This window comes from Trematosphaeria pertusa, assembly GCF_010094035.1.
Source record: "Trematosphaeria pertusa strain CBS 122368 unplaced genomic scaffold BU26scaffold_10, whole genome shotgun sequence".
In the NCBI taxonomy this organism is placed as follows: domain Eukaryota; kingdom Fungi; phylum Ascomycota; class Dothideomycetes; order Pleosporales; family Trematosphaeriaceae; genus Trematosphaeria; species Trematosphaeria pertusa.
Window position 1 is genome coordinate 1,362,416 of NW_022987221.1, and position 24,290 is coordinate 1,386,705.

Sequence of the window (24,290 nt, forward strand, 5' to 3'; positions counted from 1 at the left end):
AAGAAATCCGTCGGGTTTACGACGTGCAAATGCTGCTATCGCTCACTGTCCCAGTCGACCGTCAATGATTGGAAGACCCCACTTCCGAGCCATCCCCACCCCTCTCCTGCTGTAAATCCTGGAAACCCACGCTCAAAACCACGTTGCGTACCCACCACCGCGCAACCCACGCCCCCCAAACAACCTTCAGCTTCTCCGCCACCTCAGCTTCCTCCCTCATCTCGCGCTCCTCGCGCTCTGCCGCCTCTTCAGCCGCCCTCCCCGACAGCTTGTAGAAGCTCGTATTTGCTTTCTTGTAGAAAGCTGGTGACGCCCAAGCTCCGGGCAGATATCCACTTGAAGTTCTGTGGAAAGCGCGCTTGCGGCGGACTTTTCCCTCGGCGGAGGTGTTGGGCCCGTGTGGTTGGACGGTGGGTTTAGAAGAGATGGGCTTGGAGAGTAGATCGAAGGGCGAAGGGTGTGTGATGGAATGCTGGAAAGAGGATACGGTGACGAACTCGCGGAATCGGACGCGCTTGCGGCGTGGCGAAAGTGACGGTGAAGGTGAAGGGTCTGAAGAAGCGAAGTCGCGGAATCGGACGCGTTTGCGGCGTAGTGCGGATGAGGTTGAAGTTGAAGGGCTTGGGAAGGTGGATTTTCGCTTCAGGATTGAAGTTGGCGGTGTGGATGTAATCGAACCTGGAGGAGAGGGTCCTAGTGGCTGTGGAGTATTAGGCTCGGTCAGTTCCTCAGGCAGTGATTTTGAAGGAAGCTCCGGTGGGGGTGTTGGAAGAGAGAGACCTACTCGCAGAGTTCCCTCAGATTCTGGCCCTTCTGTCTGGCCCTTCTCATTATCCATCTCGCGGATGAGCTTCTCCACGTTCCGCCGCAATAGCTCAATCATCAGCCTGCACGTCTCCTTCTCCTCCTCAGTCATCTCGTGCTCATCGCCGTAATAGACGTGCCCCGGCACCTTCCAACCCCTCTCTTTCTGCCTCTCCCAGATCTCCAACGCCTCCTTGATCCTGTTTTCATCCTCGCCCTGTATCTTCCCCTCCTTGACCAGGTCCTCAAACAGCGTGACAGCATTTATCAGGCCTACCTTTGCAACGCGCCATTTCTGCGCAATATAAGCGTGCCATGGAGGCTTCTTTTCCAATTCAGCGGTAATCCGCATCATGAAGACGCCCCCTCGCACGGCATAATCTTCTTGGGCTTCCTTGATAGCCGCAGTGCAGCGCGTGACGATGCACGACGGGCACGTACTCTCCGTCGGCAACTTGTCCGAAAGACAGTCCGGGAACGGATGTGGACACGGATCGTAGAGTTTGGCGTTGGTGAATGACGTCGGCCGATCTGGCTTCTTGCTGGGAGCCATGGTACAGAAAGTGTTGAGAAAAGAGACCTGGGAAATGGGTGCGCAATGAGCGAAGGAGGTGTTTGTAGGGTGTCAGCGGGGCGGAGAGAAGATCAGTAAGGAAGTTTATCGCCGTTGAAAGAAGACTAAGTGAAAGTGTAGCCTACATGCTAGTTAGCGGAGGTACGCACGGGCCGTGAGCTCGGCTTTCACTCACCGCGCCGAGCAGAAATCTAAAGGACGTTGCGGAATGACGGAATGCGCTCGTTGTGGCCGGATCAAGTAAAAGAAAAGCGTAGGCAGAAGCCATTATTCAAAAATGTCATTTCGGTACGATGAGGTCAGGGGTCTGCAACAGTTGTCTTGGTTCAGAAGGACGCTATACTCAATTGGGCAAGGTGGGTGAAAGAGCGGTTGCGAGACCTGTCAACCAGGTTTCATTTATTGACTCTTAAACTTGCCCCAATATGCTCTGTGCGCATCTTGATGCGCAACAATGTTCCAGTGTGACCAGAGTGAGATTCAGAAAGCGAGCTGCTCCGCTCTCTCCTCCACTTTCTCCATCCCAGCCTGCATTTCTTGAATCCCTCCATACACCAGCACCCCCCTAACCCACCAGAGGGCCACCGAAGCCCGCGAAATCTCCTTCAACTTCACCTCCAGCAACCTCATCTCCTCGCCCTCAGCCCATTCCTTCTCTGCGTGGTCCCATCTAACCCTGAACCTACTTGTATTCACCTTCTCATACCCGTCTTCACTTTTCCAGGTTCCGGGCTGATACTCCTTGCCATTGCGCTTGAATTTTCGTTTTGTCCTCTTACGAGGATCCTCGCGCGTCGGGTGCAGCGAAGGGGTATGGTGAGTTGCTTCGGTGGAAAGTGGCGTGGATGGCGGCAAAGCGAAGTGAGTGTGGACGTAGTTGAGTTTTTCGGGAGAGTGAGAGATGGTGGGAGAGAAGCGGAGGCGCTTCGATCGTGGTGCTGAGACGGCGGAGCTCGAGGAATCGAAAGGCGAGAGAGAGGAGTCTTCTAGCATGGGGTTTCCGGGGCGCGATTTCCAGTCTTTAGCGGCCGCACTTATTTTGGAGTTGGATTTAAACTCGGCTCTCACGTCGGACGAGGCGGCGAATTGCGAAGTCTTGCGAATAATCGACTTTGGCGGTGTCGCAGCACCATACTGCTCAGCGCGGCGTTCCTCCACAACTGAAGAAGCCGCAAGCTTTTCAATATCGGACTTCCGAGGCACCACTAGCACACGAGCCAATCTGTTTCTCTCTTTCTCGAAAGCTGCCACCGCTTCCCTCAGCACGTCGCTGCCCTCCGCGACCCCTGCGTCCAACAAGTCCTTAAACTCCATCACCCTATTCATCAACGCTACTTTCCCGCTTACCCAGCGCTTTTTAAACTCCTTGTGTCGGAGCCCCAGCACGTGAGATTTTTCGTAAAGAGCTTTGGAGCTAAAGATGCCGCCTCGGATTCTGAACTCTAGCTGCACCTCCTCGACCTCGCTAATATCACGCTTGATGGTGCAGATGGGGCAGTATGTCGGTGGGCGGAGGAGAGGAAGGAGGCTCGAGGGGATGGTATGCGTGCAGTAGGGCGATTTTATGCGATACCTGTTGTTCTTGTTTTCGGGCATCGGAGTTGTTTGTTGCGTGGGCGAGTATACTCTGTGGGAATAAAGCTGCGCAAACGGCTTAGTAGTAAATAACTTGAAATGCAACTGAGGCAGTAAGGGAATTGTAGAGTGAAGCTTGTAGTCGATTGTGACGTAAGAAGGCAAACGGTAGTGAATGCAAATTTGGACCATTGCGGTCGAACCAAGCGAATGAGTGAGCTAAAAGTAGCCGGTCCGCTGGAAAGAATGTATGTAATTCGGAATCTTCGCTGGGGACATTCCACTGCTGAGGAGGGCCAGCTATGCTGGCTGTGTTTAATCAATGCACTGCAGACCACTGCAAAGAAAGAAAAAGGCCAAGAGCATTACAGCTTCACCGGGGGGTTCCTTCCCGGCATCCACCTCAATCCCTCTTCGTCTGCACAACCTCATTACCCGAACTTCCCGACGTAGTGTGCGTAAGCTTATACTCGACGCCCGCGATCGCACTCTCCACCGCAGCCTGCACATCAATATGGAAGAACGGCCTGTTCAACCCATGTACCGTACCTAGCTTCCCCGGCAAAACCCCGTCCTTCTGCGTACCCGTACCCGCTCTCCCAATCTCAATCTCATCTTGCGCCTCCGGATCTCCCTCGCTCTTCTGCGCACGGGTCGGCGCCGTCGTATCCAGCGCCGCAAAGCTATACACTGGGTTCCAGTGCTGTCTGTGCCTCGCACGAAACCTCTCCGCATCGACATATCCAAAACCCGCGGTGGTAAGAGAGCGCTTCGTCCAGCGGCTGTTGATGGATGCGAAGTGCCATTCTACGAGCTCTGGGGCTGCGTAGCGATCAAGTTGTGCGCGGACGTCAATGAGGCCTTGCACGGACGTTACATCGACGTGATTGACGGCGGAGAAGTCGAGGATGATCGCGCGGAGAATGGGGCGGTTGTCGTCGAAGTTGATTTGCTCACCGCGTCGCGGACCAGGGTCGTTCCACGGCCGGTCCTGAGGGGGAATATTAGCTAGTGTGCCAGGAGCTGGAGGAAGGAGAGCTTACTCCGAGTTTGGTATATCTGTCGAGCTTAGTTGGGCGGGCTATATGCTGCGCATGAGCGACAAGCTCATCCATGTAGCCCTGTTGGTTCAAATAGGTGAAGCCTTCGGTAAAGCGGTAAATCAGGATGCCGGGATATGGAGACTCGACCTCGATTTGTGGGTTACTCCCATCTTTGTGATTAACCGGCAGGTAGGCCTCACGGATACCCAAGCCGTGTCCCTCGCTCTCCTTGTGGCCAATAGTATCCGGAGTCGCGCGGTAGATCTGGACTCTGCCGAGTATAGTACCGTGGGTAAAGAGCTGACGCCAGAGCAGCAAGGCCGCTGACGCGGCGATTGCGACGTAGATTCCGTTCTCGATGTTGGTAAAGATGGTGACAAAGACGCCGGCGAAGAAAATGAGGACCTCGAGGGGCGACGTTTCCCAGAACTGGTACACGACATTGGGAGGCGTGATAAGGTCACCAACCGCGTGGATAATGATCGCTGCTAGGCTGCTCATCGGGATGTAGAAGAAGACGCTTGTGAGTGCATAAAGCGCCAGAAGGACAATGATTGCGGTGAAAATACCGGCTAGGGGGGTGCGCACGCCTGCCTTCGACTTGATAGCTGTGCGAGAGAAAGAACCCGTAGCTGGATAGGCCCCAAGGAATGGTCCAAGCACGTTTGTGAACCCCACTGCGACGAGCTCCTGAGATGGGTTGATGACATAGTTGTTGATGCGACCGAAGGACTTGGAAATGGCGATGTGTTCGAGAATCAGAACAATGATGGTGACCGGAAGATCTGGCGCAATCGCAGATAAGAGTTCCGGGGTAATGGTGGGAGCACCCGCGTGCTGGAAACCTTGAACAGAATTAGCACAATCTATGCAGTAGCGCGGCGATGCTTACCTCTCGGAACCTTCCCCAAAATCTTGAATTTAGCTTTCTTCGCGTCCTTGACATGGCGATTGGCAAGCCAACTGATCAAGATATAAAGCAAGATCACAAACGCCATGCGAAGAGTGCTGACGAAGAACCAGAACTTCTTCCTGTGGGCCTGCTTCGTGCTCATCCAGCTACAGAATATGCGGATTGCATAAAGCATGGTAAGTGCTGTCAAGCCCATAGCAGCATCAAGCTTCGTGTTCGGAAGACCCTTCAAGGTGTCGATGATGACCTGGTAGGTGGGCCCCCGATTGTTGACACCTTTGATACCCAATAGTGCTGGGACTTGACCAGCGCCGATTGAAATGGCGGCTCCAGTCATAAAGGAGGTGATAGCGACCAACGGGATAAACTCGACGATTCTTCCGAAGCGGATCAAGCCAATAAAGAGAAGCACAGATCCAGAAATGACTGAGAGGGCTCTTGCGATTGATTCGGCGCTTAGGTCAGGGTTGACCTCTTGAACGCGGATGACAATGTTCCCTACGATAGTAGACATGACGGCAACGGTCTGCAGATGTCAGTGTGGCTGGAAGACGAAGAGACGAATATTCTTACACCAATCGTGATATCCTTCGAAGTAGCAAAGGCCCAGTAGAGTAAAAACCCGACGAACGAAGTATAGAGTCCATATTCCGGAGGCAGCTGGGCCAACAGCGCATATGCCATGCCCTGTGGAATGACGACAAATCCGACAGTGACACCTGAGAGTGGTTAGCCCGAGTTTCCGCCATGCCCATCAAAGAGGTCTGCATCGTCCGCGCCAGCGGTAAGGCCTCGCCTGTCAGATACGGCAGACTGGTTGAAATCGCGATGGTCGTTTCTGCAAAGCAATAGCGACATCTTCTCGAAGTTACAAAGGCCGATCTGTCACAGGCCTCTTCCGGAGTAGTTGGAGATAAATACTCACCGGCGATTATATCGCCCAAGAGCCACGTCAAGTTGTAGTGGAATATCCAAGACCAGAACGGGAACAAGCTGCGGAGATATCGCGTCGCCCCGCTCTTCGTCGGCTTGAACTGGGAGACATATTCGATGGTAGTAGGCTCCTTCTCGACGTCTGTACGCGATAAATTAGTCCGGACTCTCCGCTCAAGCTTAAACAACTCACACGTCTCAACAGATGATATTGATGCCGCTCCAGAAGAAATCGGCTCTTCTTTGCGGTAGTCAAGTTTGATGCCGAGCACCTTGGCTAGAGATCTGCCCACCGGGTTGTTCGACATGATGGCGGAATGGGACGCTGCAGCTGATGCCGGCGACGTGGAGCGCTCTTGCTGTATATATAAGAGTTGGCGGAGAATTTGCCCACGACGGAGACCCTGGAACCCGGAAGCCCCAAAGACTAGGGTATGCGAGCGAGGAAAGCATGGCGTTCAGATCCGAACCACTGAGGCACACACTTGAATTGTGGGTGCAAGTAGCGACCACCAGATCAGGGCCTATCGCCATGCCATCGTGACTTGGCGTGGGTACAGCCCACAACTTTGGTCATTGTGTACAATGGATTGCGCGAGGAAATGACAAGTGCTTTTTCGTGCCTGTCTGTGAGCTAATATCTTCAGCTCTGGGTCAATCGATACGACTTTTTGCGTGGCCTGGAATCGGACGAGCGCCTCGCACATGGCGTGCTGGCGGGATACTAGCCAGCTTGTTCCCTCTGACTGGGGACCAAGAGCTTGTCCGGTCTGGGCAGCAGAATGGGCGGGGAGATGGCGCACGAGGCGTCACTTAACCGACAACTTAGAGGCGAAGATGCAATCGGTGGGACAGCGGTGTCCTCTTTGAATAGTTGATCCCACCGCATAAGCGCTCTGGCTATGTGAAGAAAAACCTCGCGACCCTGTGTTGAAATATGGAAAGAATCGAACAGCACCGCCATCTCACACTAATGATTTATAGAGAAGAAACTTATTAGCTTTCTCACATCGTGGTGCAGAAGGTGCATGGGTGGCCTCGGGTAGCTCTCGCGCAATCTTGCCATGGCATTGCGATATCGAGCTTGGCTGAGGACGACTCTGGGCATCGGCCTTGGCCACCAAAAACAACATCTTCCTTCGCCTTCCTCAGACCACGTCAATTCCCGTTCGGCTCGCGCCAGAACAGCAACGGATGCAATTCCTAGATGAATGAAAATGGGGAACAGGAAAGTAAGAGCACTTGTCGTAGAGACTCGGTGACTAGTACAAACAACCGGATGCTTGGCTTCGAGGTGCGATTAGCCGGAAAGCTTGTCTCCTAGCAGTGGAGCTTGCGTTAGCACGTGTGGACTATCTCAGCGCGAGAGCCCAAGACTGCCTCAAACATCAGAACCCAGCGGCCCAGAACTCCTCGATGAGCAACATCGCCGCTCGGAAATGACGGGCTTGTGAGACACCGCTGAACCATGTCGGCGGGATCTGGACGGGGGCCTAGGAGGCAGGTATCATGTAATAGCCCGACGCCAGGTCCCCGCCATCGCAGCTCTAGACCAAGTGCATCATTCTAGGCAGGGATTCCTCATGCTCAATTTCCATATCGAGTAGTGAAAGCTGCTCCTTGAACGAGGGAGTATTGGGTGATACCCAGGAGGAATAACATGCGAACCGCGTGTGCCTGCAGCAGGCGGAGCACCCGGTAATCGATGCGCTACATCCAGCATGCCGGTAAGTCCCAGAGCCCAGTTTGTCCCAGTGTCCGCAGGTCCAATCGTCGCGTCGGGCCCCGAACGAAAGAATCGATCGAGTTTGCACCCCACGCCGCGTGAGTGTGCCGTGGAAGTGCGCTTCTAAGGCGGGATTGAATGATATAACGCGAAGTCGGATGCGGAGCAGGTCGCTGCGCGGTCTCGGCGGATTTGCTATCGCCCTACAGCTCGATAGTACAGTGAAGAGCAAGAGGAGTGAGCTCGAGCGTACCATTCCGGGGACAGCCTTTGCCTAGTATTTCTGATGGCAACTGGGCATTTCTTCTCGGTGCACGGTTGGAAAGAGGGCTAGGACGACGACGCGGAAGATGTCAAAGCTGCGCGACTCAGGACTTGGATTGTCTTGGCATGCTATTGAGTCATGCGCAGATGTCTTGCGCGTCCGAAGCCTCAACATAGTCTATCAGGTTTCATCCCCTTCGAGAAGTTGCCGTCACCCTCTGCGCATGGACTCGCGATCACACGTATTGATTTCTATGCTTCTGCCTAAATAGACCCTTTTAGGCCATCTATAGGTCAGCAACTCAGCATTACCTAGGTATCAGAGGGCATTTAATGACCACACACCGTCAGCGATTGCTGCATAAACTAATAATAGTTGAGAGGAGATGGAGGAATGAATTGGAGACTTCGCTGAGACCCGCGGCACCCTTGGAGTACCCGAATGTTCAGCGCGAACCTAGTCTACGATCGTGCTCTCATCGACGCGCCACAGCTTCATCACCGCACCGAAAGCCTCCTCAACATCAATCTTTTCCATCTCTTTCTGCATTATTTCCCCGCTCTTGACAATTTCCTTTGCAATATCTTCCCATTCAAGTTCAGTCTTCACTACAACTTCTTTGGCCGTCCCGTCGACGCTCACGGGCAGCAGCTTCCCATTGTTCCGTCTCACCACGCCGTCAACAATGACCGTCTCGATATCCGCAGGACTCGAATGCAAGATTACCGCTGCAACAGGATGATGCTGCGCGGCGCCGATCATCCCGGGACTCAGCGCATCGAAGACGACGAGGTCGGCCCGGTAGGCCTCGGCGATTCGTCCAATCTCCTTTTCCATTCTACAGGCTTTTGCGCCCTGAACGGTAGCAAGGTTGAAGGCTGCTTCAACGCTCAGGCTCTCGGGAAGCCGGCGTGGCGTTTTCCCTTGCTTCATCCAGTGCTCGTTGTAGTGGCTCCGCGCGTCTTGAAGCCCGATCCGCGCTTCGCTGATGATGGAGCCGGCGTTGTTCGAATGGCAGTCGACGCCCAGACTCGCGCACTGTTGGACGCCAACTCGGTTCAAGTCGGACCCGTCGCCCGGGAACGCGGCGTCGAAGCATAGCGGCCTCCCCATAGCCATCTGGAGTTCGGTGCTCGGCGTCGAAGACACATGGGCACCCGCTGCCTTAATGAGCTGCGCTTCTTCCTTGGAGACGTGCCCGCCGTGCGAGATCAGAATGCGTTCGTCTAGCACGCCGAAAGCATTCGTGATCTGCGTCACATTGAACAAGGTCGGACCATGCACCGTAATCGTCTTGACGCAGTCCTTCTCTCGGACTTCGTCAAACATTCCATTCACAATCTCTTTCCCGAGGAACCACAGATCGAACGCAAAGCCCAAGCTCACCCTTCCATTTTTAAACGGAGCCTGATCGGCTAGCTCGGCGAACGTCTCCATTACCCAGTCTGCGAGAATATCCTGGTGGAAGGTCATGGGATTGAACTGCTTGACGCGCGCCATGGGCGTGTAGCAATACACACCGCGGATGCCTGAGGACACCATCCCGGCGATGGCGAGCTTGACGTGGTCGGGCGAGCGGGTGATGTGCGCGTGTTCGACTACCGTAGTTGTTCCTGCGGCGAGCGCTTCGAGCATGGCGGCAAGTTGGCCGTAGAAGACGTCTTTCGGGGTGTATTGGAGGGATTGGAAGTTACCTGGTAACTGTAAGTCTAAGGGCGTTCTGGTTTCTGTGAGAAACCTCGCGATACTGACCGGTAACCATATAGTCCAGGAGTTGCTGGTCCGCATGGCGGCCTTTGAGCTGTGTCTGCCAGCCGTGGTGGTGTGTGTCGATGAAACCCGGGCTAATGATCTTATCCGTACAGTCGACGACTTCGGCATCTCCAGGCGCCTCAATGCCTTCACCGAGCTTCGCAATTATACCATCTTGGATCAGGATGTCTGTTTTGGTTGGGACGACGTGGTTGTTCGCATCATGGATCAAAGCCACGCCATTCTTGAGCAGCATTTTGTGCGAAGCCATGGCGACAATCTTCTAGCCGAAACCTGTTTTCTGGAGCTCGCACTGGAGATCTGACCTAGGATTGCAGCTACCGACCAGCTACTCTTATATCCTTCAACGCTGCACGCCGCACTCCCGCGCCTCTACCTTCCCCTCATCGGCTCCCTAGCGCCGACCTCTCAAGCCGCCTTCTTTTTCTCGCACGATCTTGAGATCCTTCGCTATTAATAAGACGCGAGCGCCGCACTATCCTCCGGCGCCGATGTACCTAGGTACGATAAGTCACATAACACGTACGAAAAGTGACAGGTCTTGGAACCCCTCAATGCAAGCTCGCTCTTTCGGGAGGCCGGACCGGCGATCGTTGACCCCGCTACACCCGCCTCGCACCAATAACATCGTATTCGGCCTAGCGAAAATGCAAGAGGGCCGAATCGAGCTATCAGAGCTGGCACAGCTTGCATTCGCAGCGGTATAGACTTAAAGCAGCGGGCGGTGAAGCAGAGTTTGCAGCATTGGAGGCATCGAGGCATTCGCTGATGGCACAAGATATGCATTGCGATGCGGATCTCGAGACGTCAGACCCGATACTATAATCTCAGATGCCATCAGTAACAAGGTGGGTCCGGGAAGTTCGTGGCTGTGCAACCCGCTTCAGGCTTCGTCAGCGCGTGTGGCGTCAACGAGCCGCCAGCCCATGCAAATCTCGCAAACCCATTACTTCCTAATAATCCGCTCCATCACTATCCGGCGATGCGAGCAACAAATCTATGCTCCACTACTACATATTCTCATAAGCTCTTATGCGCGGAAACTCTGCATCCCAACTCGCCAGCTCATCCGGCTGAGCAACTCCTGCCTACGAGGGTAGTATTAATTCAGACACCCCGCCTCCAACTCGCAGCAAGCAAAGCAACCCTCGCCGTCGCAACAAGCTTCCCACTTCGCATACCGAGGGAAGGAGTGATCGGCAGGAGCGCGCTCGCGCAGCGTGGCTGTGAAGCGGAAGCGGCCGGGGCTGCCTGAACCCGTCAGCAAACGCAGGGTCGGTGGTCATCCAAGACATCCACTACTCAAGATTCCCGTTGTGAAAACGATGCTCAAAGCGTTGCGCGTGGGCTTGAAATTTCGATGGCGCTTGTGATTGCGCATATGGTGTGGCTGTGAGGTCGGTGCTGACACGAGCGGTGTTCACGATCACGATCACGAGATGCCGAAAGGGTGGCGAGGGCTGAATATGGAAATAGAAGGGGGAGTATTGGGTGTGCGTGCGTGTGTATTGATGACTCTGGTTCGTCAGCGGAGATGCTACTCCCCACCGCAACGTTTCCCTTCTCCCGAATACCTTCCCATCCGGGGCTCTCCGAGGCGAAGAAGCCGGGAGTAAAACTTCACAAACGGCCATTGCACTGCGAGAAAGAAGACTAAGGAGCGTAAAAAGTTGGATGATTATGGATAATTCCCAACGCTATCAAACACACTCAACTCTCCAGTCTATGCACACTTCCAACCCGTGTACAGTGCATCGGGACCTAAAAAGGCCAAAACCCAAAAAACGCCGCGGCTATGCAAAGGTAAAAGGAATGGACGCTATGATATGCTTCGTGAAGTGTCAAGGATAGTAAAGTCGTCGCCGATAGCCCGAAATTATGATACCTGTGCCCGCCCCGCCCCGGTGCTAGGTCCCGAGATGGCGTCGTATATCGCCATATGCTGTGGATCAAACCCAAACGCCCTTTTGCTATGCCGGATTGTCTATTTCACTCGTGCGCAGATGGTTGACTATTTACCAGGGGTGGTAGCCGTATCCCGTGGGCTTGGGTCCAGTGCGCGAGGAGCTGTACGGAACGCTGGAGCTGCCGTGCGTGGGGTAGGGAACATAGCCAGTGCCAGACGGGATGCTAGGCTTGGAGCTACCGCCGGTGGGAACCGGGGGCTTGGGGCCGCTGGGCGTCGAGTGCGGCGGGTGCGGTGGGTAGACGGGACCGGTAGGAGTCTGGGTCGGGGTGACGGTCACCGTGAAGCAGGTCGTGGTTCCGTGCTCAGTGATGGTGTAAGTCTTGGTCTCGCAGGCGTGGCACGGCTCTGGGTAGACGGTGACGGTCTTGGTTACGGTTGAGGGCGCGGGGCAGGACTCAGGGACGGTGACGGGAGTGACGACTGGGGGTTGCGGGGTCGGCGTTGGGTAGACGACGACGGTGGTGGTGTAGGTAGTCGGGTAGTAAGAGGGGGTCAGGTAGGTGGAGTAGATGACGGAGGGTCCGTTGTGGCCTACGGGCGTCGAGCAGGGGACCCAGGTGTAGGTGGTTGTTGTGAGGGTCTCAGTCTTGGTGATCGGGCCGGATGGGCCGGTAGGAATGATGGGAGTTGGTGTCGGCTTGTGGTGGCAGCCCGCTTTGCAGGAGGTAATTGTGATGGTGCTGGTCGTCAGGGTGGTGATGACTTGCGTTCCGCGAGTCTTGGTGACGGGGCAGACTGTCTCCGTTGTGTAGGTAGTGATTACTTCCGTTTCTGTGGTTGGCGGCGGAGAGACGCCAGTCGAGTAAGGCGGCTTGGTCGAAGGGGTGTAGCCGGTTGGGTGGGGAGAATGCGGCGGCTTGCTCTCACTGGTCGAGTAGGGCGGGTGAGGGTAGTCGGAGCTCTTCGATGGAGTAGGCACCGAGGAGCTGCCGCCAGTGGGATGAGGATAGCCGCCACTTGTCGATGAAGACGGGATCAAAGTCGAGGAGGGGGTCTCGACTGAAGTTGACGAGGAGCCGCCCGTTGGGTATGGGTTGTATCCATAGTGGTTATTCCGGGGCCACTCCAAGGGGTTGGCAGCAGCGGCGCCGATGAGGACAGCAGCGACGATGGAGACCGATCGCATCTTGACTTGCTGTTGACTTGTGGCGATGTTAACGATGTGTGTTCGGATTAGATTTATTAGGCCTCTCGAAGATGGGACTCAAGCGATGGATGATGAGTTGATCTCTGAGCGAGTGTCTGTAGGAAAGAGAAAAGGAAATAGCGAATGAAGTTAGGAAATTGTATTGGATGCTGTGTTGTTTGATGATGATAGAAGTACGAGGACGCGCGGTGTGAGGCTCCTTTATACCTGATGACCAGTCTCGTTATCCACGAGATTCCATCATGGCTGATGGAGCTAGCGGCACATCTTTGTCACTGCGCTGCCCAGAGTCACATTCTCTCGCCATGTTGCTGTTCGAGGCAACATTCTGGAGAATACGGTGAGTCGATAGCGCGGACAGGGCAGCTGAGGGACTCGCTAAAGCACAGCCCTACGGGTGTGGCGGACCAGGGTGCTATGTATGGACGATTGCTTTGTCCGCACGGAGTCATTGGAAAGCGAGGACCGCTGGGCTGTGGCTGGTGGGCAGCAGTGCGGGCGCGAGACCTGAGTGGATGGAGTGGAGTGATGGCGATGACGGCGTGGAGTCGCATGCTTTGTTCGGCTGGAACGCTCCGAGCTATGTTTAGAAGCCGAAGGTGGCTAGGGCTTTTTGGGGCTTAGCGCTTTCCTGTTCGAGAGATTCCCGAGCTAGCCCTCACACCTCGCCCGTCAGGTTACATACCGCGCTCCACCTCCAGCTGGCCACCGCGAACAAACCGCATTTTCATCGATTTTTGAGGCTCTTGCGCTCGCATTTGTCGTCACTCTGCTCGAGCTCAAGCCACTGCTCTATTCTTGCGGCTCAACACAAATCGTACCTAACAATCGGCTAGGCGGTGCGCCGAACCCTGCCTCCACCGACTCTTCGGTTCCTTCCGCTCCCAAGCCTATCCTCAATGCGGCTGATGATGAACGAAAGCGATAGTCTTTGACTTGATTTCTATTCTCCTCCTTTCTGTCTCGATACCAGCGTTCGCAGGTCGGCCACGGCCGATGCCTGGGTGGATTTCCAATAGATGCCGCGCTGCTGACTGCAGCTCACGAGATCGCGCCTACACCGATTGAGGACATCTACCCGGAGAGCGATTCCCATCACGTTCGTATTTGAGATCCATGGAACGATCTGGCATGACAGAACCGTTACGCCCGCGCGTGGCAAAGCCTTCCATCCACCTGGTTATCTGCCATCACTAAACAAAGAGCCTCATCGTCGGCCCTTTTCCTCCTTGAGAAAATCTTGCGGTTCGGGACGCCTACGCCATTCATCGACTTTGGTCCTCCGCTACCGATATCCCTCACTGAAGGCCGGTGGACCCGACTCCTCCGAAATACGAAGACAAAAATATTGAAAATGTTAGTATGACTGGAGGACTCCGCTCCAGCACCAATTTGTCCATTGCGATAGGAAGATTGTTGCATCACGCCGTATTCTGCTCGCTAGCAGCGCTTCACTGGGTCGGTGCGGGATGTCGGCAAAGCGAGAATGCGAGCACCGTGTTCAACTGTAAGCCAGTATACAGCGAGCCAATGCCATTGGCGTACTCTGCCCTCTGCTCCGGCCCGCCTGCAGTGGCCCTTCTAGCGAGAGGATGGAGGACCAGCCTCTGAAATGTCTCACCCCAGGAAAGTGGTATGTAAACAGCACATGCGTGCATACCAGTAACCCCTGTGTTGTCTTTGATCCACCTGAAATGGAAAAGTCTTATCTTAGACAAGCTTCTAACAAGTGCTCACTTCAGCTACAGGACATCAGCGAACCTAAACTCGGTGCCATATAACCCTTGTCTTCAGGGACCCGTCTTTGTTCTGGTGTTCTGGATTACACATCCAAATATCAGTTTATCAATCGGTACAGATTCACAAACCAGTGGGGAGTATGCATCTGCCGCAGAAAGTCAGTCGGTATTGCTCAAGGTTGACACGTTGGCAAACCCGCCCTTCGCCCACCACCTTGCCAGCACATGCAGGAAAACGACGCAGCTGATGACCAAGAAGACGAGTCAGTAGTGGGGTTGGGGAGCTGTTTCTCCTGGTGGTTGCGGAGGGTCTTTCCCAAGATACTCCCACATCCACACCATCACTGCCGACCAACCAAGCGAGGGTTAGAGCGAAGTCCTCTCTTCAGCAAGCCTCGCCATACGAGCCAGCCCCATGTCTCACTCGATTTTTCAAGTTTTACGTTATTGGACCGACCCGCCTCATACGAAAATTCACCCGTGGCTACCATAAATAGGATATGGAGCTAGCCGCATTGGGTTATCACATTACGGGCACAACACCATGAACACTGTTCGGCCGAAGGAGCTCAGGGTCTAGTATTGATGCCGTTCACTAAGACTAACTGAACCTATTCCGAAGCGCCAGCGCCGTCGCTCTTTTTTGGGTCCCAAAAAGGTTGCGCCAGTTACAGTGGACATTATCCACCCAGACACGTCATTGCATGTGAGAAGAGCTGAGGAGCCATAGCTTTCTTCGGTGCACTCATAATATTAACCAGCACCATACCGCGCCTGACGCACCGCGCCACAACATTTTTCCCCACCATGAGCCGTCACAGGCCACACGTCACGATTTTAAACCTACCAACACTTAATTATAAATTATCAATGTCCCTTCCTGTGTGGCAAGATACTCTCTATACTAAGATGTATCCGAAGTGCTTTAACTTTAAGTAGCTTCAAGTAATTTAGTTGCGACGACTGTTGGAACCGTGGCTGTGCAGCGCCATGGCCAGCAGCGCCGAGGCTCTGAACTTTCAACCCAACATGGCTGCCTACCAGACAAGCTCTTGAGCTGTCGCCGCGCACACTTTGCAACAACACTACCCGATACCGTGGTCACCAGCATCTTCCCTCTTGGATTCGGGTGTCCGATCGCTCCAGCCTCCGACGGTTTGTGGCTCTGCAGCCTATTCAGCCTGGTACCGGCCTGGAAGGAAGAAGGCACGCATTCGCAAAAGGTACTGTCTCAAGCACGCTGGTCTTGCAACGATATTCATGAGATCATTCCTGAGACAGTAAGAGGAACTTAAAAGGAGCGTCTTGTTGTGAAAGCCTTCCAACCCACACCACTACACAGCGAGCAACGACCGCGCGCTCCTCCTCGGAAACGCAATCAACGACCTCGCCGCGGATTACGAAGGCTGTTAGACACTCAACATGAATGACTCGACCGACGGAGCGGAGGTGCAGAACTCCATCGACCAGACCGAGTTGACTCTCACGCTTCAGCGACATGCCGCCGAGACCTTCACTCATAAGCCATTGGATCATACCAAGCAGACTATAAGACTCATCAGGATTCTCCCAGATCGGTCCTCAAGCGGGTTTATTCAATGCGACATCTATCATGCCACCATCGAAGCGGAGTATGTATGTTTGTCGTACATGTGGGGACCCCCGGAGCCATCCCAGACGATTCTCATGAACGGCAAATACCACCAGATTGGACCAAACCTCTTCGATTTCCTCAATGTGGCGCGGGAGAAATATCGCTCGGAGCGGCTTTGGATCGACGCACTGTGCATTGACCAGGCGAATACCGCGGAGAGAAACCACCAGGTGCAGCAGATGGGGCAGATATATTCCGAAGCTCAGAAAGTGATCATCTGGCTCGGGAAAGAGGATGGACTGGATCCAATTTCGCGATCCAAGTATGCCGGAAGACCCACTTGGGATATGGTATTCAAGTTTTCCATTCCCAGGTATTGGGAATCCGTGTTCTGCAATGCGTACTGGACTCGTGCATGGGTGGCTCAAGAAATCCTGCTTGCTCGTCGTAGGATCATACTCTTGAATACGACGCAAATACCCTGGGAGAAGCTTGTGCATTTCGCGGGTCGGAACCTGAGAGGGCGCAGGAATGAATATGAGCAATTGTTCGGCGCAATCAGACATGTGGCAGCGGGAAAAAAATCTCTGTCATTGATAGAGCTCCTATTCAGATTCCGCCAGCAGGAATGCAAAGTCCCCAGGGACCGCGTGTTTTCCCTACTTTCCCTCTGCAGCGAGGGGAAGCAGCTCCGAGCGGTTTACGATCTTCCTGAGAGAGACCTACTATTTCAAATCCTCGATTGCTACAAAAAGTATCTCTGCTTGTGTTCTGCAGTCTTGGTAGCACACAAGATCGGACTGAAAAGTGACCTAGTTCTGGAGAGTGGGGTAGAGTATTTTCTCGAGATGGACATCGAGGCCAAACGGTACGGCAAATGTTACCGCCAAGTGTGTGATGGGTGGAGCGATGCAGCGGGCATTGAGAATTGTAGATCCGGGACGTGTGCATGCCACGTCCTTGGTCCCGGCATCCGTTGTAAGGACGCCAGAGACGGCGCGCAGAGGTCCCGACCGTACAAGCCGGATATCGAATACGGGATGGAACCCGCACAGTCTGGGGGTACATGCTCAGTGAGGATATCATTCCGGGCATTAGCAAACATGTTACCTCCAGACGACTTATGCAGACGTGGATATACATGGGAGCCACCTAGCCGGCTGGTGTGCGACCAAGTCATCCTGTAACCCCCTGGGTGATGGGGCAGTTCTCCGCTTCGAGCAAAGACTCCCATATCACTACCACGAGCGATTATTACCGAAGAACATTGCGCAGTCTTAGCAAATTTTAAACATGCTACCTCCCCAATGCATCCAATTCTCGCCATTTCTCGCCCAACTAAATACGCGAAAGGAAAGCGCCATCACAGGCTCAGTGCAAAATTAAAACTAATATCCCTCACTACGTAGCGAGAACCATACCGTCACGAGAGAAAAGAGGGGTACTTAGAGTTTAGGGTATTAGAAATGCTTTCCACACTTAGTTATCTATGTTGTTTTGCTCAGGTTGTATAATAAAGATCTTACTCAATCTCCTAACTACCGCCACTGAAAAATTACCAATCTTATCGTCGGTCTTCTAGCCTAAAAGGTGGGGACTTAGTTCATAGCGTAGTAGGACTCCTCCACCACCAGCTCTAACATAAGCCCTCATCACTCTCGATAGTCGTAATATAGTAGTATTCGAGCCTTGAAGCCTCACCATCACGCTAACGGGTCATCTTTAGGTCCTCCCGAGGGTCAGTGCACGCCTCACATATTCACTTACAGGGTAATTTAGGTTACATAAACATTTAGGCTAAGTCTGTGGCTAGTAGCTCGTGGCAACACGTGGACAAAGGCACATGCTACCATATCCCCCGCGTGCATCATCAGAAGTCATCCAGTACCGCACTCAATCCCGTTCCCCACCATCGGACAAGACAAGGCAGCACGTAATTTTTAGCCCTTTGAATCATCATATAAGCCGCTGATGATGCAGTAGCGCTAGGCTTCCTTAATCCGCCACTGTTTGATCTACACCTTGAGCTTCGGGGCATACAGGGTGTACAGTTGCCTTTTCCTGCTGCCGCATTTCACGCCCGCCCCATGGGAACATGTCTGAGAAATTGCGTACTGAATTGAACTGAGTGCTCTCAAATATCCTATTCAAATGTTAGCTCGCATATGTGCTGCAGAGGGGGCGTTATACATTGGGCTTCCTTTAGCAACTTTGTAGCAGCGCAGAGTCTGAAATGTAGAATTTGCGTGCTTGTTGACGTCGAGGAACATGAATAGTTTCTTTGTTGTTTCGTCTATGCCTGCTGGTGTATAGACGTAGTCCCTCTCCCAGTCGAATTTCCTTTGGAAGTTTACCTCCATGAAGGCATCAGCGACAGTTATTGAACGGGCGCCTGGTTCGCCCGGGATATCCTGAGGTTTGAAGCGGAAGCAAAGTCGAATAGCCTCCGCTTTGGGTAGTGTTTCTTGGGTATGAGGATCCATGTAAAGAGGGCGGAGTTTGGGGTTTGTCACCTGCTGAGCACAAGTCTTCGCTTATTGATTAGTCAGCCGGCCGAGGTCAACTGCTCGACCTTCCTCCTTCCAACACTTGCACTCCAAAATGTGCGACGACCAGCCTTACAGGTTTGAGGGATGTGGCTGCGATCGAGCGGTGGATATCACTTGGTGCGATGCTGCTAGACGTCGTGGTCAATGCTGCCCCTCAGGTCAGCGGGGAAGAGCACAACAACCAGGCGAGACGATGCCAGGGAGATGCCAGGTCTGTACAGAGGGATCACCCGCATCGTCGAATTAGCGATGGTTCTATCCAGAGGCAGTGTGTATTCGCTTCCTACAAGCTACAAGGGTGTTGCTGATTATGTTTAGGTTCCTCCACTGCTACATCCACGCCTCGGGAGCTCTCTATGGTTCTAGCATAACTTCATCCTCCTTAACCTGCGCTTCTCTAACTCGCGCCACGTTTGGCCTTTTGCTCCAGCGCATAAAGGCATAAAGAACGGAGCGCACAGTGACCGCAGGCACCGCGACGGGTATGGCCACTACAAGACATAATAAGGCGCAGTGAAGGAGGGTAACGTCCATCCCTGTGTCGCGAGCCACCCTATGACGCGAGCCGCATTTCTAAATCTAACCCCTTAGAAGTTTCCCTCGCAAGCCAATAAAGATATAGTCTGTACCTTACCAAATTTTAACCTTTTCTCTACTAGGATACTAGTGCGCAAAGAGAATTTCGGAGTTTTGGTCACACTATCGATCTTTTTATTCACGTCGTCATTCGCTCCTTCGCTTAACCACCCCTGCTAAATCGCGATCAGAGGGGTGCCCCCTATAACCGGAATGCTACAGAGAAGGCACTGTTATAGAAGAATATAGTTTCAAGCCTAGGAAAGCCATTTTACCCTAGCAATGTAGATTCCGAGAGTTTCTCCGGGCAGATCAAAGGGCGGTTTCGAAGCCTTGTGACGCAACGTAATCCTTGGCACAGTTTAGCGCGAGGCCTTTATTGGTATTGAATTGTATTATATCTTAAGAGACCATGCTCCGAGGTTAGCTGTGGCGCATGGCGTTAGAATCGGCAAACGGCAAAATACCGCCTGTCGCAGGCTGCGAAACTGCATTAGTAATCACGCTACGGAATCTAGATAAAACTGCTAGGGCCGGAGACCGAGACAGAACACACACACAATGCAACTCTACTACTCATCATAAATTATTCCTAGCATCCCATATTAGTACATCTCAGTGCGACATTATACGACTTCTCAACGTCTAAGTTTTTAAATGTATGGTTCATCACTTAATACTATAATCATTACCACGTCAGAAACTCAATAGATGGCTGAAGCTACACTCTCATGCAGTTAAAAGATAAGCTCCCATTTTCATGCGACATCATGGATGCCACTAACGCTGGATTTGTACAGAAAGTCAATCCCGTAGTCTGAAGACCGTAAGCGATCTCGTGAGATATCAGACCCATGTGCCAGGCACCTGGCTATGAACTAATTCAATGGGAACGGGGAACCTAAAACTAACCATATCAACGTCTCCTCACCTTTCCATCTCGATCCCAGATACAGGACTCTTTCAAGTACCGTGTCCGGCAGACACATTCTGGTTTCGCATCATCAGCCAGATATGGCCTCTGCAGCGTGTGCTGCACGACGACATCCATCAGCTCCCTAGCAAAGCGCCGTCGTTCCGCGTTCTTATTCCAGCCTTCGATGTCTAGCATGATGTTGACCCCACCTAAGCGAGCGATGTGTTGCAAGAAATTCCGCGCGACGAATTTGGGACTATTGCCATTTTGGATGGCTTCGGTCGGTGAGAAATTCTTTGCCCGTGGTGGCTTGCAGAGGTTGTCCGTGAAGAAGACCTTGCGAGCAGAACCTCGAGGATCACTAGGATCCCAAGGGGTGGCTTCCCAGAATGTGTCGTCGAGGATGAGTTTGAAGTCAACAAGGCCTCGGGAGCAGTGGACGAGGAAGTTGACTCTACTGATGCGTTAGCAGGGAAGAGTTGCAAACGAAATTAAGGAGTTGCTTGCAGTTTTCGGAACGAATGAGGCCAGGTGAGTGGCACGAGTGGGATAGGACATGTCAGGTTGTAGCATCCCTTGAATGAGGCGGCGACGTTGCATGAATATCGAATCTCAACCCGCTGCACCGTATCAAAGTGTCGAGCGTGGTCATGGAGAAAAGACAGCGCTGAGTCCATACAGCCTGAAGAGATATGTCAGCCTTGAAGGGTGTTTTCCTCGGGATAGCATACCCAGAAACTGGAAGGTGTTCTCGCCATAGAACACCGTTGCAGACTCATCTGCAATCTGCTTGTTGACCCTCATAATCGCCAAATCAATTTCTTGCTTCTTTCCCATAGCACGAACTTGATACGTAGTGCGTCTCTGGTCTTTTCCAACTCTCACGTCGTAATCTGTCCGTCTCCTGATGCTCTTAACATCAGTTCCAGCAGCCCAATCACAGACGATAATATTCTCTTTAACAAGCAGATGCCGATACACTTGATATCGAATCTTCTTCGGGAGGTCGAGAAAGAGGAACGCTAGGTCCGTATCTATTATCTTCTCTTTCTCGACAATGGCTTGCCGACCTGACGGTATCCGTACTGCGACAGCGACTTGCCTTAGCTGCTTGCGTAACTCCCTGGGATACCCGCGCATCCGGATACTGACTTCAGTGACCGCATGGGACCACTCCTCTACCCAGCCTATATCCCTGTACATCTCTGAATCAACTGCTGCATAGGGGATGCCATAGAAATCAAGCGCCGGACGACTGATGAGATCTTCCCGTAGGTCCTGAGGCAAGCCCCCTAGTCTTATCAGCATTAACGTCTTGACTCCTTCGTAGAATTCTGTGATCTTTCCTAACGAGGCTGTCGTTATGTCTTCTTCGGTGAGGATAGCGGGCGTCGCTTCCAGCGAGTGGATGATCCAGCCTCCTGATAGAGCCATGCCGGTACGCTGCATTTATCGGAGGACAACCCGCTTTGGAGTAATATGACTCATCGTGGCCAGCTGCGATGGTTTAGGAGAAATCGCGATGGCAGCGGGTAAGGTTGATTGGTTATAGAGGGGACATTGGAGATGCATATGATGGGAGGAGTAGCGTGGACGAAGTCGAAGCGGAGCGGGAGATGGGGGAGACAGCGAAACGCGCTGGGGGTAGACAATCTGCAACTATAATTTAGGACGTGATACAATAAAGGTCAATTTCGTTACAGGATGCACAGTAGAACTTACAGAACACAGCACAGGAAGGTACTTCGGCACTCTCGTGGGGCCGATACGGAACAGCTTGATGCGGAGGAGCGGAATGAGGACGGCGGGCGGCTCGAGAAGGGTGCAGCCAAGTGTGCGGAGAGCGACGAGATAGTCTATAGCGTGCTGCAGGCAGCCCGACGCACGTGTGAAGGAGTTGCAAGCTAAAACTTGGATAGGTTCGGAGATGCTTTTTGATGAGGGGACGGAAGGATCGGTGTTCTCTAGCAGCCGCGGCTGCACGGCCACAAACCTCAGCCACTGGCCTGCTTACGGAGAATAGATTACACCTTAGCGGCTAAGCTTATAGATTCACGCTAGCTTGAAACGTCATCCCTTGATTGGCAATGAATCACCCCCGTATGACAGCCACAATCCCAAGGATGACTTATCAACGTAATGGGAAGTGTTTGTACCTCAGATGCTGTCGTATTATAGCAATCAATAGTGACGAGAGCTCGATAGCGGTGTCGTAGCGGGGCTGCTCTGTAATGCTACTAGATACTAGATAGGGCCTCTCCGTAAAACAGCGACGACGAGGCAACGCCAATGTAATTTTAAGGCACGAGACGTTCTAGCAGTGCTGGAAAGACTAAACTATAGCACTTGCATAAAATTAAGTAAGTGCGGATGCATACTGTGGCTCACCACCCGATGCACGGCCCCACCGCATGCACGGCCCCATCGCATGCACGATTTCGGATGCCTACACCCGAGAACTTTTGAGGCTCTACAACCACATATATACTGTAAAATCACGAGATTTTCTAGTGTAGCAATTAGAGAAGCTGCCTAAAGGCGCCTATGAGGGTTTTTATGTATGGAAGCGTTTTGGGAGCTCTATTTTGCGGGTGCGGCATAATCTAGCTGGTGTAGAGGCTACATCTACGATTAATAAGAAATCTACATTAACATCCTTCTTATTAACAGAGAACTTAGGAGAAGGTGTAGAAGCTCTCTGTTTATCTCTTTTAGAGGTCTTAACGTTGTTTTTAAGTTGTTTATTTGCCTTATGTGTAATCCGCGCTTCCTCTTTTTTAGTAGCCTTTTTCCGCTACTCCTATAGGTAGATTTCCTTTGCCTGTACCCTTATTTACTTCCTCTTCTCTAATTAACGTGCCTTCTTAGCCTTCTTAGCTTCCTTAAGCTTAGTTGCCTTATCCTTTTAGTGTTATAAAAGCTTCTTATTAGCCTTCTTCTAGTTCTACTAGTTACGTGCCTTCTATACTTTATTTAGTAACTAGAATACTATACTACTATAATATTCTTAAGGTATTTTAAGTAGTAGAGGCTTAATACGCTACTAGCGCTTCTTCTTATTAATTAGAGCTTCTTTAAGTTACTTATTTTTATATTATAGAAGAGTCTTCTATACTAAGATTACGTAGATTATATAACTAAGCTTCTAGAAGTGTTTATTATAGATATTCTCTACTACCTACCTAAGTAGTTACTTAATTTTTCTCTAGTTAGAAGCGCTAAGTACTAACGTAGCTAAGTTGCTAGAAAATAGCTAATTAGCTTCTTATATATTAAATTACTTTAATATTATAGTAGAGTTAAAAGGCTCTAGTCTAGTTAACTTAAAGACTTTAAGAATAGTTTTAGCCTTAAATAAGACCTTCTAGGTAGTATTAAATATATAGAAGAAATCTCTTTTAGTTATAGTATAGATTTTCTATAATCTCTCTATAAAGGCTAATAGTTTAGCTAAGTAAGTAGCTAAGAGTAGTTTAAATATATAAATATCTAGAGGCTATAGTATATAGATAGTATATAGTAGAAATATAGCTAGAAGAATTCTATTATTATTATAGAACTTAATAAACTCTATAGTAACGTATAATCTATAGCTATTAAGAATTAGAAATTAATTTAATTATTTTACTTTTACTTATATTTCTCTATTAAATACCTACTATAGCTATACTAGCTCTATAGAGTTATTTATCTATCTACTTAGTAATAAGCTAAAAAATACCTTATATAGTATAGAATTAAAATTTTATAACTAGGTATTCTAGATATTTCTAGAAAGAGCTTAATATATAAGTATAAATATAAAAGTAGTTCTATCTACGTATATATATATAATAGTTATAATCTACTCTTAATTACTATTCTAGAGTATTTACTTAATTTTCTTATTCTTATAGCGCCTTTTAGAAAATACTCTCTTTATTCTACTTAATACTCTAATTAGAAAGTCTTTTTTATCTATATTATATATATAGTAGAGTAGAATTTTATACTAATTAATTTTTTATTATAAAAGCTTAAAATATAGTAAGTACTTAAAGGTAGAGTTAGCTCTTTTACGTAAGAAATCTAGGCCTAATGTCTAGCGTAATATAAGGTTAATATTATATTAATTTATAAAGTAATCTACCTAGTTTTTACCTACAGGTTTCTTAGCTATTTCTAATACGAAATTTTAGATCATTTACCTTAAAG

The 24,290-nt window shown here is 51.3% G+C and overlaps 11 protein-coding genes across 11 annotated transcripts; 2 read left to right on the forward strand and 9 right to left on the reverse strand.

The window, feature by feature from the left end:
• Positions 1-3: 3 nt before the first annotated feature.
• On the reverse strand, positions 4-1,357 carry BU26DRAFT_576981 (uncharacterized protein; the record flags this gene model as incomplete). Its single annotated transcript, XM_033834392.1, has 1 exon — positions 4-1,357. One exon carries the CDS (start codon positions 1,355-1,357, stop codon positions 62-64), a length of 1,296 nt encoding a protein of 431 aa, XP_033681897.1. The 3' UTR covers positions 4-61.
• Positions 1,358-1,858: 501 nt separating this feature from the next.
• On the reverse strand, positions 1,859-2,974 carry BU26DRAFT_567235 (uncharacterized protein; the record flags this gene model as incomplete). Its single annotated transcript, XM_033833634.1, has 1 exon — positions 1,859-2,974. The coding sequence occupies one exon, from the start codon at positions 2,972-2,974 to the stop codon at positions 1,859-1,861; it is 1,116 nt and encodes a 371-aa protein (XP_033681898.1).
• Positions 2,975-3,124: 150 nt separating this feature from the next.
• BU26DRAFT_55276 (sulfate permease) lies at positions 3,125-5,818 on the reverse strand. Its single transcript, XM_033832165.1, has 4 exons — positions 5,483-5,818; positions 4,889-5,435; positions 3,997-4,841; positions 3,125-3,944 (listed from the first exon to the last, which is right to left on the reverse strand). The coding sequence occupies exons 1-4, from the start codon at positions 5,591-5,593 to the stop codon at positions 3,357-3,359; spliced, it is 2,091 nt and encodes a 696-aa protein (XP_033681899.1). The 5' UTR covers positions 5,594-5,818; the 3' UTR covers positions 3,125-3,356.
• Positions 5,819-7,044: 1,226 nt separating this feature from the next.
• BU26DRAFT_521291 (uncharacterized protein) lies at positions 7,045-7,878 on the reverse strand. The gene has a single exon (XM_033829494.1). It carries the CDS (start codon positions 7,822-7,824, stop codon positions 7,390-7,392), a length of 435 nt encoding a protein of 144 aa, XP_033681900.1. The 5' UTR covers positions 7,825-7,878; the 3' UTR covers positions 7,045-7,389.
• Positions 7,879-8,289: 411 nt separating this feature from the next.
• BU26DRAFT_607056 (Metallo-dependent hydrolase) lies at positions 8,290-9,856 on the reverse strand (the record flags this gene model as incomplete). The annotated part of the gene is made up of 2 exons (XM_033835717.1): positions 8,290-9,527; positions 9,586-9,856. The coding sequence occupies 2 exons, from the start codon at positions 9,854-9,856 to the stop codon at positions 8,290-8,292; spliced, it is 1,509 nt and encodes a 502-aa protein (XP_033681901.1).
• Positions 9,857-10,550: 694 nt separating this feature from the next.
• BU26DRAFT_55327 (uncharacterized protein) lies at positions 10,551-11,494 on the reverse strand. Its single transcript, XM_033832198.1, has 2 exons — positions 10,906-11,494; positions 10,551-10,853 (listed from the first exon to the last, which is right to left on the reverse strand). The coding sequence occupies exons 1-2, from the start codon at positions 11,238-11,240 to the stop codon at positions 10,709-10,711; spliced, it is 480 nt and encodes a 159-aa protein (XP_033681902.1). The 5' UTR covers positions 11,241-11,494; the 3' UTR covers positions 10,551-10,708.
• On the reverse strand, positions 11,431-12,816 carry BU26DRAFT_55383 (uncharacterized protein). The gene has a single exon (XM_033832236.1). It carries the CDS (start codon positions 12,699-12,701, stop codon positions 11,622-11,624), a length of 1,080 nt encoding a protein of 359 aa, XP_033681903.1. The 5' UTR covers positions 12,702-12,816; the 3' UTR covers positions 11,431-11,621.
• BU26DRAFT_55317 (uncharacterized protein) lies at positions 12,817-13,434 on the forward strand. Its single transcript, XM_033832190.1, has one exon. It carries the CDS (start codon positions 12,933-12,935, stop codon positions 13,344-13,346), a length of 414 nt encoding a protein of 137 aa, XP_033681904.1. The 5' UTR covers positions 12,817-12,932; the 3' UTR covers positions 13,347-13,434.
• Positions 13,435-15,970: 2,536 nt separating this feature from the next.
• On the forward strand, positions 15,971-16,807 carry BU26DRAFT_377348 (HET-domain-containing protein; the record flags this gene model as incomplete). The annotated part of the gene is made up of 1 exon (XM_033822531.1): positions 15,971-16,807. A coding segment is annotated over one exon (837 nt), but the record flags the coding sequence as incomplete, so codon positions are not given.
• Positions 16,808-17,833: 1,026 nt separating this feature from the next.
• On the reverse strand, positions 17,834-18,544 carry BU26DRAFT_521294 (uncharacterized protein). The gene is made up of 2 exons (XM_033829495.1): positions 18,246-18,544; positions 17,834-18,198 (listed from the first exon to the last, which is right to left on the reverse strand). Exons 1-2 carry the CDS (start codon positions 18,536-18,538, stop codon positions 18,051-18,053), a joined length of 441 nt encoding a protein of 146 aa, XP_033681906.1. The 5' UTR covers positions 18,539-18,544; the 3' UTR covers positions 17,834-18,050.
• A 1,059-nt stretch (positions 18,545-19,603) lies between these two features.
• On the reverse strand, positions 19,604-22,044 carry BU26DRAFT_552800 (uncharacterized protein; the record flags this gene model as incomplete). The annotated part of the gene is made up of 5 exons (XM_033832167.1): positions 21,819-22,044; positions 20,828-21,749; positions 20,604-20,778; positions 20,112-20,550; positions 19,604-19,660 (listed from the first exon to the last, which is right to left on the reverse strand). The coding sequence occupies exons 2-5, from the start codon at positions 21,543-21,545 to the stop codon at positions 19,604-19,606; spliced, it is 1,389 nt and encodes a 462-aa protein (XP_033681907.1). The 5' UTR covers positions 21,546-21,749; positions 21,819-22,044.
• Between the last annotated feature and the right edge of the window lie 2,246 nt (positions 22,045-24,290).